The sequence below is a fragment of the Zootoca vivipara genome, chromosome 5 (assembly GCF_965207765.1).
Source record: "Zootoca vivipara chromosome 5, rZooViv2.hap1.1, whole genome shotgun sequence".
NCBI classification, from domain to species: Eukaryota; Metazoa; Chordata; class Lepidosauria; order Squamata; family Lacertidae; genus Zootoca; species Zootoca vivipara.
This window is the reverse complement of record NC_142588.1, coordinates 58,770,632-58,785,321: the sequence shown is the minus strand read 5'-3', so window position 1 is coordinate 58,785,321 and position 14,690 is coordinate 58,770,632. Positions and strand designations below refer to the sequence as shown.

At 38.3% G+C, this 14,690-nt stretch overlaps 1 protein-coding gene across 4 annotated transcripts in view; it reads right to left on the bottom strand.

Moving 5' to 3' along the window:
* Nucleotides 1-2,394: 2,394 nt before the first annotated feature.
* Nucleotides 2,395-14,690, bottom strand: part of PPP2R3A (protein phosphatase 2 regulatory subunit B''alpha) — a 32,798-nt gene continuing 20,502 nt past the window's right edge. For all 4 annotated transcript variants that reach the window (XM_060274618.2, XM_060274617.2, XM_060274620.2 and 1 more), the window contains 6 exons: nt 13,368-13,416; nt 12,286-12,375; nt 10,976-11,151; nt 9,869-9,987; nt 8,614-8,720; nt 2,395-7,006 (listed from right to left, as the gene is read on the bottom strand). In XM_060274618.2, coding sequence (XP_060130601.1) covers nt 6,910-7,006; nt 8,614-8,720; nt 9,869-9,987; nt 10,976-11,151; nt 12,286-12,375; nt 13,368-13,416 — 638 coding nt within the window. In that variant the 3' untranslated portion in view covers nt 2,395-6,909. The remainder of the gene's footprint in view (nt 7,007-8,613; nt 8,721-9,868; nt 9,988-10,975; nt 11,152-12,285; nt 12,376-13,367; nt 13,417-14,690) is intronic.

Below are 14,690 nucleotides of genomic sequence, written 5' to 3'. Positions count from 1 at the left end.
CAGAATGAAAATACAAATGAAAACAATAATGACAATGATAATAACCCCCCCATTTACATTTGGACATGTAATTAACCCTCTGATATTGCGTATCTCAGGTTCAGGGAAGAGCACAAAAGGAAATTGGTAAGTACAACCGAGCAACTACAACACAGCAAGCAGTATCACAAGGTAACAGTCTGATTTTTCCTCTTTGCATGTTCAACAGTCCAACAACAGAGTCTTGTAGAGATTTTCACGACTACATTTTCACAAATGGTCAAAGCATATAACCCAGAGATGGGTGTATGCCAAAGGAGGCGAGTAACTTTATTCTACTTTATAAACAATTTAAAAAATCCCTTTTGACCTCTCCACACTAACTGTCTGGATCAGTTTTTCTAGAAGTACAATTTGCCAGATTTGGTACCAATGCTCAGTATTGACCTCTTTCAAATCCTTCCAATGTCTAACCACAAGAGATCTGGCTGCCACTAATAAATGGCTAACAATTGTTTCCATTATGCCTAACAATTGTTTTCATTATAAGTGTAAGTACTGGTCTGGAAGGCCAATTGTGGCATGAGATGAACCCATTGGCCTGTTATGAAACTAATTTCCTGAAACACTTGCACCCAAAATTCCTGCACCTCTTTACAATTCCATTACTGTACAAGTGGAGGCAAGTGCCCACATGTCAACTCCAACTTAGAGGGGAAGTCTGGGTACGTGTGAGATAATCTCCTTAAATACTGTCAATGGAGAAGTTTTAATTATGCCTTCCTAGCAGTTGGTGGCAGGTATTTAAAGGGCAGCTTAGACTACAATGTATTACAGTCCTCTTGATTTTGATGTTAAGGTCATGTTTCCACAGTTGATTAAAAAACAAACATATTTAATAGTGTACAAACTATAAAAAGAAGCACTTTAAAATCTGGTACACAATATTTTTAAATACCAATACCAATGAACAGCATCAATAGCCATTTTTATATATTGGATACAATATCTCATCACTATTAGACCAAATCAAACAGCTTTTGCTCAGATTGCATGAGCTGGCAAATAGCACTTTCTTGACTGCCAGTTTCAGAAGGAATTAATATTTGAAATTCTGATATCATAGGAGATAACATTGGTATTAACAACCCTGACTTGTGCATCCAGACTCTGAACATTGCCATAGTAAAATGATTTATGATCTATAAAAGTGAGTGCAATTTATGCTTTCAGAAAGGAGGGATATTAATCGGGATTCCTTCTGCTATGGTCTTTGAACTAACATAACGAATGCTGTTTTATTCTAATTTACGTTAATTCACCCAATAACCTGGCTCTCTAGTTGGGCTCACTGTTTCATTTTGTCTTCTAAAATAAAAGACTGATAAGACATTTCTTACTTGGTTCACCTCATAATACCGTAAATCTCAATATTAAGGGAACCCCTTCCTGAGCTGGTTTAGATAAAATGGATTTCCTAATCAATGGCATTGCTGAACCAAAGATAAATTTTCTTTCCTTTGCCATTTCTGAAGCTGCTTCTTGGAGACCCAAACTGCCAGGTTTGAAAGAAATACAATAATGTTGGAAAAATAAGTATCATTAGACAGTCCATGAGACTAAGATTGATTCTTCCCCATCTAACTACACATTTATTAATTTGTTGTCACACGTTCCGATAATTGGCTTTCTATAACTTAGATTCCTTGTAATATATATTTTCAAAAACCAAACAACTGAATCTGAAACACTGAGGGAAGAGCTCTCTGAATCTTGGGCGTATGTACCTCCAGCTTATTAAAATTAACTTGGAACCCACTCACTTCCTCAGAAGTGTGGAGCTCGTTTTTAAAGCTGTGCCACCGCATTTAACGACTGAGAGGTGGTCAGACTTATGTATATCACGGGCACACGTGCCTAACAAGAAGTATTCAAAATATTGACTCCTTTGATATCAGGGCTGCTTTGAAAAATGGCATTCAATGTAATAACTTTTGTATTGCTATCCTATGCATGCTTATTTTAATCATGCTCCAAATTATGGGATAACTGGGGCTTGCTGTATTAGAATTGCAAGATGATGGGCATTAATGTTTTATATTAATAGCAATGTGTGTGTGACCAAAATGGAACTGACAAAAAGCATGCAATTAAAAAAAATTTCTTACATAATCAAGTTGAAATAGATTGGATTTGGCACAAGGACCAGACTACACATCAGTCCAGATTGGGTTGCTCATTTGCTATCCTGTAGACTTGCGCTTATTCCAACTGATTAAATGTGGTAGTAAATTCTGTAGAGTACAAGATCACTTATTTCAGACTCCATTCTAAAACTTTTCTTTTTAATTATTTCTGTTTCTGAGATACAGCACATTAATTCCTATCTTGCGGGGGGAAATTAATGAGACTCACTATTTTTAAAAATATTTTTAATTGCAAAAAAGGAAATACAAAGGAAAATAGCTAAGGCAAAGCCTTGCCCAGCACAAGTAATCCTCGGACAACTGTGTCAAACAAGTTTCACAACTTTTTTTGTACATCTTAGTTCCTGCAAACCTTAACACATAACAACAAAGCATGTTAAAATACATGAATAAACATTAATTACAAGCATTTCTCCAAATTATTTAGTGTTTATAGTCTCTGTGACCTTCATTAAAAAATATTTTTGCATAGACTTCACATACTGTGATACTCAAAGATATTCTTAGACCCAAGAGTTATTTTGGCGTTGTGGATGAACTTTTTGGTCTTTTAAGGCTATATATTTTAAGCTAAACACAAGATGCTCTTGGAGCGATCTTGGGAGAGCTTTTGTGTTAAATCCAGACAGTTTTGTCCAATTTTACAAAAAACAACAACACTCTTACCAATGAACCTGATACTCAGCTCAGCTCTGTGCCTTCTGCCCAATACTGCCTCTTAGTGGTGGCCCAAATAAAGTAAAAAAATCAGTTACAAAGTGCACGAGGCACCTCCAAAACACGAACACTGCCTAAAAACTTGATACCAATTGCAGCATTCATTTTTAGTAACCATGTCTCTCTCTCATCCCACTTTAACCAATGCCTTTGTCCCAATAGGCATTAAAGGACGTGCATCACCAAACAAGTATTGCTTGAGCAGTTTACTGAAAGGAATTTCTGCAATATAGCAGACTGAATTATACTAACCCCTTTCATATGAGGTAGGTGTTCTTATTTCTACTCTTCAGACAAGAAATCCGATATACAGCATTAAGAGCAGATAAAAACAAAACGTTCAAAATTTGACTAAAAAAACCTTTACAGGCTGTTGTCCAAAAGGTATTTTTGCACACGTGCAAAAGTTCAACAAGCTTTTACTAGTGGTGCATAGCAGGTGCTTTGCAGAACTGGGAATAAAATACAGGGAGTCTAGCTCCTAGTTATGCTCCAATTAGGCTACAAGTATTCCATAAGAACATTTATTTATTTTTACAATACAGAAAATTTTACAGTGTTTTTGAATACAAATTTGCATACAGTTGACCTGTTGACACATCATTCCTATTCAAATGTAGTGCTAAATGTAGGTGGTAACCTAACGGATTGCCACTTATAAAATTATTCACTAAAGTTATCTGCATTTCTACACTATTGGCTTCAAGTGAAATGATGCTAATAATTGCCTCTGCCATTTTACTTTATGGCAAGTAAGATATGGCAGCTCAAGTTAACCTTTCTTTTCCTTTACAAAAATGAAAATAAGCATAATTGTGTTTAGCTAAAGAAGTACTCATGATTTTAAAAAGGGGTGCCTCTTGAACACCAGCGTAGCAGAACAACTCTTTAAATGAGTTAGCAATTGTGTGAAATAGATCCTGGGAACACCAAGGAAACACTTTATGCGAAGCCTGTGCTTATTTAAGATGCTATGTTTGGATTCTCTAGTCTAGAGAATACAGCTATTCACCCAAACTACATGGCGTGGGTGGAGGAGGATGAGGAACATATTGACAAATTAAACCATTCCTGATTGGAATTGTAACAGGAGTACAGTAAACTTTTCCAAACAGCAGACCAGTCTAGAAACTTGCATGAGACTAAAGTTTTGTTCAGTACGCAGCTGCGCTGGGAGGCTGGACGGCGCAGGTGCAGCATGACAATAACCACTCCAATGTGGAATAATGCTAACTTAAAATAGTTGCTCAAAAATCACGGTGAAATCAGTGTCAGTTCCACTAAAAATGCTTTAAAAAGTTGCATTTTACCAACTCCTTTCTCCAATGTTTGCTCTATAATATGTAATAGTATATAGAAAACCAACTGATGTACTAATGAAGAATTGCATGGAATCAAAGGTTTGGGTAAAATCTTGTGAACTGTATAGCTAGCACAAATGCTATGAGATAAAATCTAATATTCTGGGGAAAATGAGCTGTGAACTGAATATTTCTTCCAACAACTCAGAATTATTGGATCCTCCAATTTTCCTAAAATTACAAATCGCCCCCCCCCCAAAAAAAATCAGTGTGAATTAAATGGTATATGTAGATGACATGGAAATGAAAACATTTTATGTCTTTTATCTTTATCATCAGCAGTCTTTTTAAAAAGTGGTAAATCTAATTCTTGTTTATCATTTGCACCATTTATCAGACTGTAAATAAAGGGATTTTCATTCTAGAACCCTTCTTATGAGCTTTGTTGCTAATACCTGGCATGGAATTAAAACTTGATTGAGGTTATTTATTTATTTAAAATATATATTTATTGAAAACCAGCATTAAAAATGTTAATTTGTTATTATTAGAGAGCGCCACAAGCCTCTGACCAAAAAACTTCCACTTCTCTAATTCCAACTACAAACGGTTTTGCTTAAGTAATTAGTAGTGCGGAAAAGCGCTATGCACAAGAACATGCCTTATGCTGAATCGGAAGATCATTAGTCCATCTGGCTCAGAACTGTCTGGCAGCAGTTTTCCATGTTTTTATATGGGATTCTTTCCCAGCCCTGCTTGGGGATGCCAGACTCAACCTGGGACCTTTTGCATGCAAAGCATGTGCTCTGTCACTGCACCTGGCACTTCCATAAAAGGGTGTTTATGTGTATATATGCGTGCAGATAAAGAACACAAGGTAAAGTACAGCTCCCCCTTCTGCTTGTGACCAAGGCAAATCACCGAGATGAACCTCAGAGCCCTCACACCATAAACGAGAGTCATACTCCTGCATCAACAATCCAGAAAGATGCTCAAATACACTCTTCCAGATTGTTATTTTATACAATGCAGTATTCATGCTCCAGGACTGGCATTGAAATTAGGTTCTGAAACTCTAGTACAAATTTAACCTATAGCAAAGGAAGTTAAATTTTGTATGCTGGCATTTCTTAATTTTGATTTTGTATCTGAAAAAAGTGGGAACCATTTCCTATAATTCAATGCATGATTATTCCTATTATTTTAACACATTTTATATAGAATTGAGACAAAAGCAAGTTAAATACCAAAGTATTCAAACTTACAATCCATACTGTTTAGTCTGCACCAACTATATTCATATTAAATGGGTTTGAACCAAGGCAATGCTTTTAAGTCTGGGATGCAAATCTCAGTGGCTTTCAAAGAAATTTAGTGCCTAATTCTAAAACCTGCTTTAGTGCCACACAACATTCTCCCATTGTGCAAATGGGGAAGCACCATAATCTAGCGTTTTAATTTCTAAAGAGCAAGAACCACAAGCAAAGTTTTGGGGCGGTGAGGGTGTTGTTGATTTTACTGGAGCTTTCTGAGCTCCAGTCAATTTTGCTGCTCTATCAGGGTTTTTGTTTAATATTTGGTAGGGCATATACTTCATGAGAAGTTCACACCCTAGATTTTAGTTTTAAAAGTTAAAAAAAATGGTGAGCAATGCAGAAACAAGCTATGCTATTTCTTGTAGCAGTATTTTAGGTTATTTCCTCGCAGTAACCGCTTGATTATGTGAGGATATATGTGCCATGATCTTTCTACAGAGATTTGTAGGAGTATTACATTTGCTAAGAATAAACATGTACGAGGGGCTCTTGTACTTTGTTGGAAAAGCCGTAAGAAAAGGAAAGCTCCTTTTGTGAAGAGAGGCAATTAAGATCAAATAGCCTGGATTTTTCTAGAATAAACTTTAAAAAACAAACAAACCCAGTAGCTTTATATCAGATTTAAATAAACTCTTGGGGCATTCCCCCCCCCCCAATTCATTGACAATCTTCCTGTGATGCTTATCCAGTGGAGTAATCTGAAAATATTTCTAGAAAAACATGTAGTTTTTGTCAAAATTATGTAGCAAGGTGAGAAGGAAGCTGAAGGTTCAATTTCTAAGTATAAAAAGAAGAGAAAAGAATCCATGAGGCAGGAAATAATTTCTTCAACTTGTTTTAAATTCTTTGGTTTTCTACAACCATGGATTCTTTTCAAGCCTTTCCATGCTTCATTGTACAGTGTAGGCCTTCTAGCTTCTCTACAGTTTCTAAATACAGTGGTACCTCACAAGACGAAAATAATTCTTTCCGCGGGTAGCTTCGTCTAGCGAGATTTTCGTCTTGCGGAAACAAACGGCAGACGGCAAAAAAAAGCGGCAAAAAAAAAATTGTCTCGCGAGACGCGCCCATAGAAAGCTTTGTCTTGCGAGGCAACAAAGAATCGCTAGACGCTTTCATCTAGCAAGTTTTTCGCTGCGCGATGCATTCGTCTTGCAAGGTACCACTGTTATGCCTGCCGCAGCCCACCCATATCCACACACTTTACCATACTGCTGGAAGATACCAAACCGCAGAAGCAAGTAATTATTTTTTTTAAAAAAGATGGTGTTATGGTTTCAAATGTTGGTTATTTTCTCAAGGAAAAGAATGAAGTAATTCCTGAAATGTAAGAACTGAGGACTCTCCCATTTAATATCATCAGACCTTGCAGACACTTCTTCAATATGTTTAGGTTGATAGATCTGAGATAACTAAGTGGTCTGACTTTTCTTCAATTTCAGGTAGTGATAAGAGTTCATCTGTTTCATAGTCATCATCAAAAGATCTACAAAAAGGAAGAAAGATATTAAACATGCAGATGGTTTATATCAGGGGTCAGCAAACTTGTTCAGCAGGGGGCCAGTCCACTGTCCATCAGACCTTGTGGGGGGCTGGACTATATTTTTTGGGGGGGAAATGAATGAATTCCTATGCCCCACAAACAACCCAGGGATGCATTTTAAATAAAAGAACATATTCTACTCAGGAAAAAAATGCTGATTCCCGGACCGTCCGCGGGCAGGATTTAGAAGGTGATTGGGCCGCATCCGGCCCCCGGGCCTTAGTTTGGGGACCCCTGGTTTATATGTTTGGTTATAACTGTCTGAGGTCTTTAACTTAGATCATTTTTCAGTAAATAAAACAGCTATAAATCTGAGGTATTTAAATAGGTGTAGAAGGTGGAAATGTAAGTAGTGGACCCAAACGGCAATGATGATTCCATGTAAATCTTAAACGTATAACATACTAAAGCATTTGGTACCACTGCTTACCAATTTTTCACTTTATCATCTTAATAGGTTTATACACTTTGTAGAAGGCTCAAAACAACATGCAAAAGAAGCCAATTTCTCTGTCCTCATATAGTGGTATCTTGGTTGTTGAACTTAATCCATTCTGCGAGTCCGTTTGACTCCTGGAACGGTTTGAAAACCAAGGCACGGCTTCCAATTGGCTGCAGGAGCTTCCTGCACTCAACCAGAAGCCACAGAAGCCGTGTCAGACCTTTGGCTTCAAAAAAAAAATGTTCGCAAACCGGAACACCCTCTTTTGCTGGAGATAGTCCTCAGGTATAGCATCTGTGCTGCTCATTGTGGAAGACAGGTGTCGGGGAGAAGGGGAAATAGGGGTCCCTAAAATGCAGTTTTTTCCCAGAGATATGCTGGACAGAACAGGATATACAGAACAGGATTTTTTCAGAGTTTGGCCCTGGAGAAATAAAAAGTACTTTCACTGACGTGAAGGTGCTTCCAGAATAACCATACTACTATAAAACATTGCTTATCTTCACTCAGTCTTGCTTACCAAAGCCAACTCCTGAAAGACACATTTTAAGTCATAGCAATTTTCTGTGTCAGTGCCTAGTAGTGTACTATAAACTAAAACATAAGGAAATCAAGGCTCTTATCCTTTCTCTGCCAAGGCTGAGTTGCCTCAGGGCATGCGTTTAATATGCCATGGAAGCTTTCATCTACATAGAGTTAGCAATATGAATTCATCAATAATACAAAAATCCTTTGGTTGAAAAAGAGATTGTAACATTTCTGCCAGCATAGTTTAGGAACAGTTCGGCTAATTGCTTTGACATTTTGTAGATACAGTAGCAAACAGTATAACTATCAACTAAGGACTGACACCCTAAATGACTATGTCATCTGTGTTTATTGTCAAAGTCACTTCCTCTTATTTTTGAACTAACAGGCTTGCAGTGACATTCCAAGATTAATTATTTAGTAACTCATTGGGTTTTATTGTTCATAAACATGTTTCTCTGTTTTAAACAGTTTATCTTTTTCATTTTGCTTCAAAACAACTTTTCATCTTCAAATATACGAGTTTTGAGGCTTTTGGGAGTAGCAATTATAACCACATTTTGCAGATACTGACACTCACCCTTCTTGTAACTGTTCATTGCCAGACTCTTCAGCAACAAGAATTTCGTACTCCTCAGCAGCATATCTGTCCCAGTCGGAGGGTTCAGGACCATCATTCTCAACATCCTAAATAAACATGTGAGAAGGAAACATGCAAAACTGAACAAACCAAGTCACTTTCGCAATATACATATTTGCCATGGCTAGGATGCCTTTGAACAAACACAGTCTCAGGGCAATGACCATTCACTTTACTGGTAAACTGCATGGAAATTCAAACTCTGAAGAGTACAACTACTGAAAACTAGAAATAGGAAGGGCAAACAAATTATTTTTCATATGCTATACCTCTGGGTACATTTCTTTATACTATAAAGAAATGTACCCAGTACACTTTTAACTTAATGCCTCAGAACACTGGACTGAGGCATTTCTTGTCTATAGTAGACCACTGACTCCAGAAGGAAAATAAAAGCAACATAGTTCTCTTCTGTGAAACTGTTTAAACTTGTAACGCAAGGTAATTACAAATTCTTCAACAATATTTGTTGTTTTTTAATCAGGTGAATAAGGATATAGAGTTGCTATATGAGGGGAAAGGATAAGTAAGCTACCTCTTCTTGTCCCTTCCAGTTCAAACAGTTCTAAGAACGTTAGCTATTTAAGCCCGGAAAAGAGATTCTTGTATCCTACTTGATATTCTAAATTTGTAAACACTATGTATTCCATCTAATAATTGTCACTGAATTGGATAAACTTGCCAAAGATCACATTCAAGATAAGTGAAAACAGTCTCTTTCCGTTCCTCTGAAATATGTACTGAAGAAACTGTTACATATAGATTTTACCATTTATGTATGCTGCTCATTTACCAGAATAATTTTAAGTATTAAGGAAGAATAATGTGCAATAGGCTAATGTACAAAGGCCGTATGACACCAAGCAAGTAGGGCTTTAATCATTTAATTTCTGCTCAAGATGCAGAAATGTCTTGTCATTACTTATCCTAGTACCTGATCAAAGAATAATACAATGGGATATTACACAACCTTTCCAGATACTAAGCATAAATTTAATCAGCTCTTCTCTCTCTTATATTTTCTGGGGTTACTAAGCATACATTTAGGAAAATTTCTGTTCTAAATACATAGTTTTGACCATTGCCACCATATTTCATAATAAATTCTTTTGGGAACTTCATGGAAGTATCCATCTCTTGTTCCTTTCCATAGTAGAACTCTCAGAGCAATCACTATTTTGCAACTGCTTTATACCTTCTGCACAGCAAAGGGATCCCGCTGTTCATTGTCCAAGTACTTTTCCAGGTTAAAGAATGTGTTGTAAAATACATGTGCCATTCTGCATCTTTTCAAGTCTCGCAAAGTTACCCTTCCTGCAAAACCAGAAGACATTATTTTATTATCAGTCTAGCAGTTCTCAGTAGGACTGGGGTGTCGAGGCTTCTGGGTTACAGGCCATGTGGTAAATAGTATTTAAAGATTTATGAAGAAATGGGAGATGATTTCTTTCAGGCCAGATTCACCCATTCTTTTAGGTGATCTGTTTTCAACATTGGTTGACAATTTTGTTAACCCAGTCTGAATCAGCATGTGCCAGTGGCATGCAAAAATCCAAGTTCTGTATGCCATGAAAGTGAGATGCTGATGAGTTTATTTATATAAGCCAATTTTTTTTGTACTCAAAAGCGGTTTGCAACAAGATGGTTGCTGTGAACAAAGTTTCCCCTAGTGCTTGATCACCAGGAGCAAATTCAAATGTGTTTATCCAAAAAAAAAAGGAAAGAGAGAAAGGCCAACATTTTTTGAAATAAGTTCCTCAAATACTTTTGTGGACAAGGCCTTTCAAGTGTGCACTGACTTAATCGGCATCACTATCAGGTCTATGGGTGAGAGATCACACAGATACATTATGGCTCACCATGCATTTAGAGAACCTTATAACACCATTTGGTATTAGTGGCATTAGCAGCTCATGGCTCTGAACCTCTGCACCTACTTGTTGAGCCACCTCTAAATGCCTGGAGAGTGAAAATAAAAGCCTGTTTGGTGGTGGTGGGAACTGATCCCCACCCTTTTTTTTTTGCTAGTACTTTGAATGTTAACTAAGGAATTGGCTGAGGATGCAAAGCCTAGGAGGTTGGTAAAGACCACTACTTGGCTCTGGATCTCCCATACACAAGGAATCTTATCTGCTTGGATCAAGTGTCCTGCTGGTGACTGCCAAAAAAGTGATGCAGACAGAGTATGATAACTCTTTAAAGGGGTCTGGGAGATCAAATATACCTGAGAGATCAAAGGTAATCATACTCCCAAGAAATGGTCAGCAGTGTAGATGAATACTATTGTATAAATGGGCCTTACCCTCACACTCTGGCTTCACTAGATCAAGCATTTGGCACAGCAGGTCATGGAATGGCAGTGGCTCAATGCCCATGGATTCCATCCTCTCACACTGCTCCTCGTAAAAATACTCCAGTTCATACATGGAGAGCATGCCATCCCCATCCAAGTCCATGCAGCGGAACCAGTATTCAATACTAGGGAAAGGGGAATGAATAAGATTTGTTTGTAGCAAAGTTGGGGCAAGCAATAGTTCTAACAAAGAACCCTTATTGAGACAGCTTTCATATGCACAGTGAAGCTTTGTCCAGACTCCTTCCTCATAATGCCTTTCATTGGAAATTTCAATCTAGAAATCCAGAGCATGAGCTAAGATATATAATACCCTCAGTTGCTCAGTGACTCAAACTGCATTAGTTCTCCATCCTCGAAAGAAATTACAAACTGAGACAATGTTCACATTTAGCAGCAAAATACAGGATAAAGAAGATGTCTAGATAAATTCAAAGCAGAGGTGATGCTATAGCAGTGAGGCTAAGTATCAGAACAATGTATTTCTGATCTTCATGACTTGATAGCCACTGGGGAGTGACTCCTTTTTTCTACCACAAAAGTAAAGCCTAAGTTCTTCATCCAGTGACAGTCAGGGCACTCAGTCTCTACGGGCAATTATACACCTACATATTACATTCGTTTCTTAATGTTATATTTATATTTTATATACAACATAGCACTAAGGAGATCATCACATCAGTGCAAGAATTTCACTTGCCAGACAGAACAATCTCCCCCTCCTTCCCCTAAGTGCTGTTCTGAGTGTTTCCCCAACCCCACCAGAGTCAATTGGGCGTGGGGGCACAAGGAGAAGGAGGGATAAAAAGCCCTGCTGCACTAGTGGAAGACCCTTGTGTTGGCTTCCACAAGCAGGACTCACTAGCTGAATCATTCTCATTGTGTTTTTTATACAGCATGCATGTGACTGTCAATATCATCTTCTTTTCATTCCTCCCTATCCCTAGCACATGATTAGCACGTGACACATGAGGCCAAGATTGTGAGCCTATGGAAGTGCTGTATATGTGTGTGGAGTGCACAGGAAATGTTAGGACAAGTAACAAGAACAAAAAGCAACCATGGGGCAGTCTCATTTGGCTGCAGCTGTACTGTGTACAGAGGTTTATCCTTTCCCCCTATTTTCCTGTCAAGAATACCTTCCTGGCAGTTGCTATTTGCCCCTGGAGTTACAGAACATATGCATTTAACAACCTGCAAACGTTGTATATATGTTCCTTCACGCCACCTACTCCAAATTTCTGGATGATTTATCTCACCTTGTGGGACTTCTTTTGTCTTCTTCAGAAATTAGAAGCCATACAAAGTCTGCATAGCTCATGTGGTTTTCTTTGTGCACTTGCATTCCTCTGAAACAGACAGATTTCAAACACTCGCTGAAGTTCACATGGTGATTTTTTTAGAATAGATGTCTGAATACACCTCAACATTTCACTTTCAATTCCTTAGAGAGCCCATGGATGTGTTAGTGCTGGTTATCCACTCCCTGATTCTTTGAAGTTCAATACTATTTAACTTGCAAGAGTTCCCTAGAGAGCAGATCAGAAACTGCAAACTAATAACCCAAACATGACAACTTTTAAATTAAAGTAGATCACATTCTCTCAGCATCAAGATTTTGGGCTGTTTATATAATCATTTATGTTGTACAAAGTCTCCATGTGGCAACCTTTTCCTGACATTCCAGGAAGATAAAGCTTTCTTATGAATGTATCTAAAATACAGACTGAGAAAGGTTTATTGTTCAGTAACAGCATGTGTGTTCAATCCACTGTATCTCAGGCTGAAAACAGTTTATTCTGGATTGAAGACAGACATCATTCCTGGAGATTTTCTGACAGATGATGTGAAAGAGTCAGGGAAATTTCACATCACAATAAAAAGTGCAACTGAGCTTTGCATTTTGTTTCTCAACACTGTAGAGTAGAGATAATTCAAAAGAGAAATAAAGTCCATGGCAGCCAATGTGAGCATTACATGTGCCTTAGGAAACAAGATCATAGGAGCTAAGCTGAGTCAAATCAGTGTTCCATTTAGTTCAGTATTTTCTGCACTGACTGGCAGTTGTTCTCCAGGGTTTCCACCTGGGGACAATCCTAGCCCCACCTGGAAATGTCAGAGATTTTAACCTTCTGCAAGCAAGATCTACTGCTGAGTTTTGTCCCTTCCCTTCCCTTCTCCAAATGATTTAAACCAAAGCCAATGTAAGCTGCACATCTGAAGCCACCCCCAGATAAGGAATCAAAGTGATTATATCTTACACTGAACTTCCTAAATCCCATTCTGTTATTTCAAAAATTAATTTTCTTCCTTCGATCTTAATTGTTCCCTACTATCTTACCTAAGCACAGCTCCACTGAATATTCTCTCTATAATCCTGTTTGACAGAGCTGTAGATGAAGAAAGAAGGATTAGGAACAGTTTCAGTTCGTGAATGTGTTTGCAATAGTTCTAACAATAGTTGCTTTTCCCTATACACAAGTGATATCTGTGCAGAAGAAGTGGCTTTCAATCATGTGCAAACGCAGCTGAAAAATGATTTTCCTCAGTGGCCATGTTTTTACTTACAGGTAGGTAGCCGTGTTGGTCTGGATCGAAGTAAAATAAAAAAATTCCTTCAGTAGCACCTTAAAGACCAACTAAGTTTTTATTTTGGTATGAGCTTTCGTGTGCATGCACACTTCTTCAGATAAGTTTTTACTATGTATCAAATAAATGCCTTAAAATAGTTTTGATTCTGAATACTTTTGATCTGGTCATTATGTTGCTTCCTGGCGGCTGGCTGTGATGGGCCACAACAACCGCCACCCACTCCCAGATACGGGTAAGAGGTTATTCCATACCAGACCTGAATCCAGATTGTAATGGATTTAAATAACCTGTCCTCCAAGAATGCTTGCAGTTGCTCCACCATGGCCCCATAGCTGCCAAGTTTTCCCTTTTCTCGCGAGGAAGCCTATTCAGCATAAGGGAAAATCCCTTAAAATAAGGGATAACTTGGCAGCTATGCATGGCCCTATCCACCACCCTCTCTCAGAAAGGATATTGGCAACTAGCTGATAGCTGTTCCAATCTGAAGGGTCCAGAGCTGGTTTCTTTAGGAGCGGTTGCACCACTGCCTCTTTCAGTGCAGCAGGGACCACGCTATCACATAGCAAAGCGCTAACTAAGCTCTGGATCCAACCAGTCAGCCCCCCTCTACTAGATTTGATAAGCCAAGAGGGGCAAGGATTGAGGGAGCATGTGGCTGGATGCATTGTCACAAGTATCTTGTGTGCATCAGTTGATTGCATAAGACGAACCTGATCTCAAAACATCCTCAACAAGATCACCAGCCTTCTCCACTGGACCCCCCCCCCGAAAAAAAGAAATAAAATAGCATTCAGGAACCTATCAGGTTCCATCAGTTTCTGAGGGCAAACCATCCAAACAGTCCCACCACCTTACAAGAGGTAGCTGCCACGTCATCAGCCCAAACTTAACCAGATAATGGTTTGACCATGGCAAGGGAGCACATTGCAGTCCCTCTATCTTTAGTCCATCCTCATATCACTTGGGGGCAAAGATCACATCAAGAGTGTGCCCTGCCTGGTGTGTTGGACTGATGAGCATCTATATGAAAGGCAATTTGTAACATTTTAATGCTTCAATCTACAGCAGATTT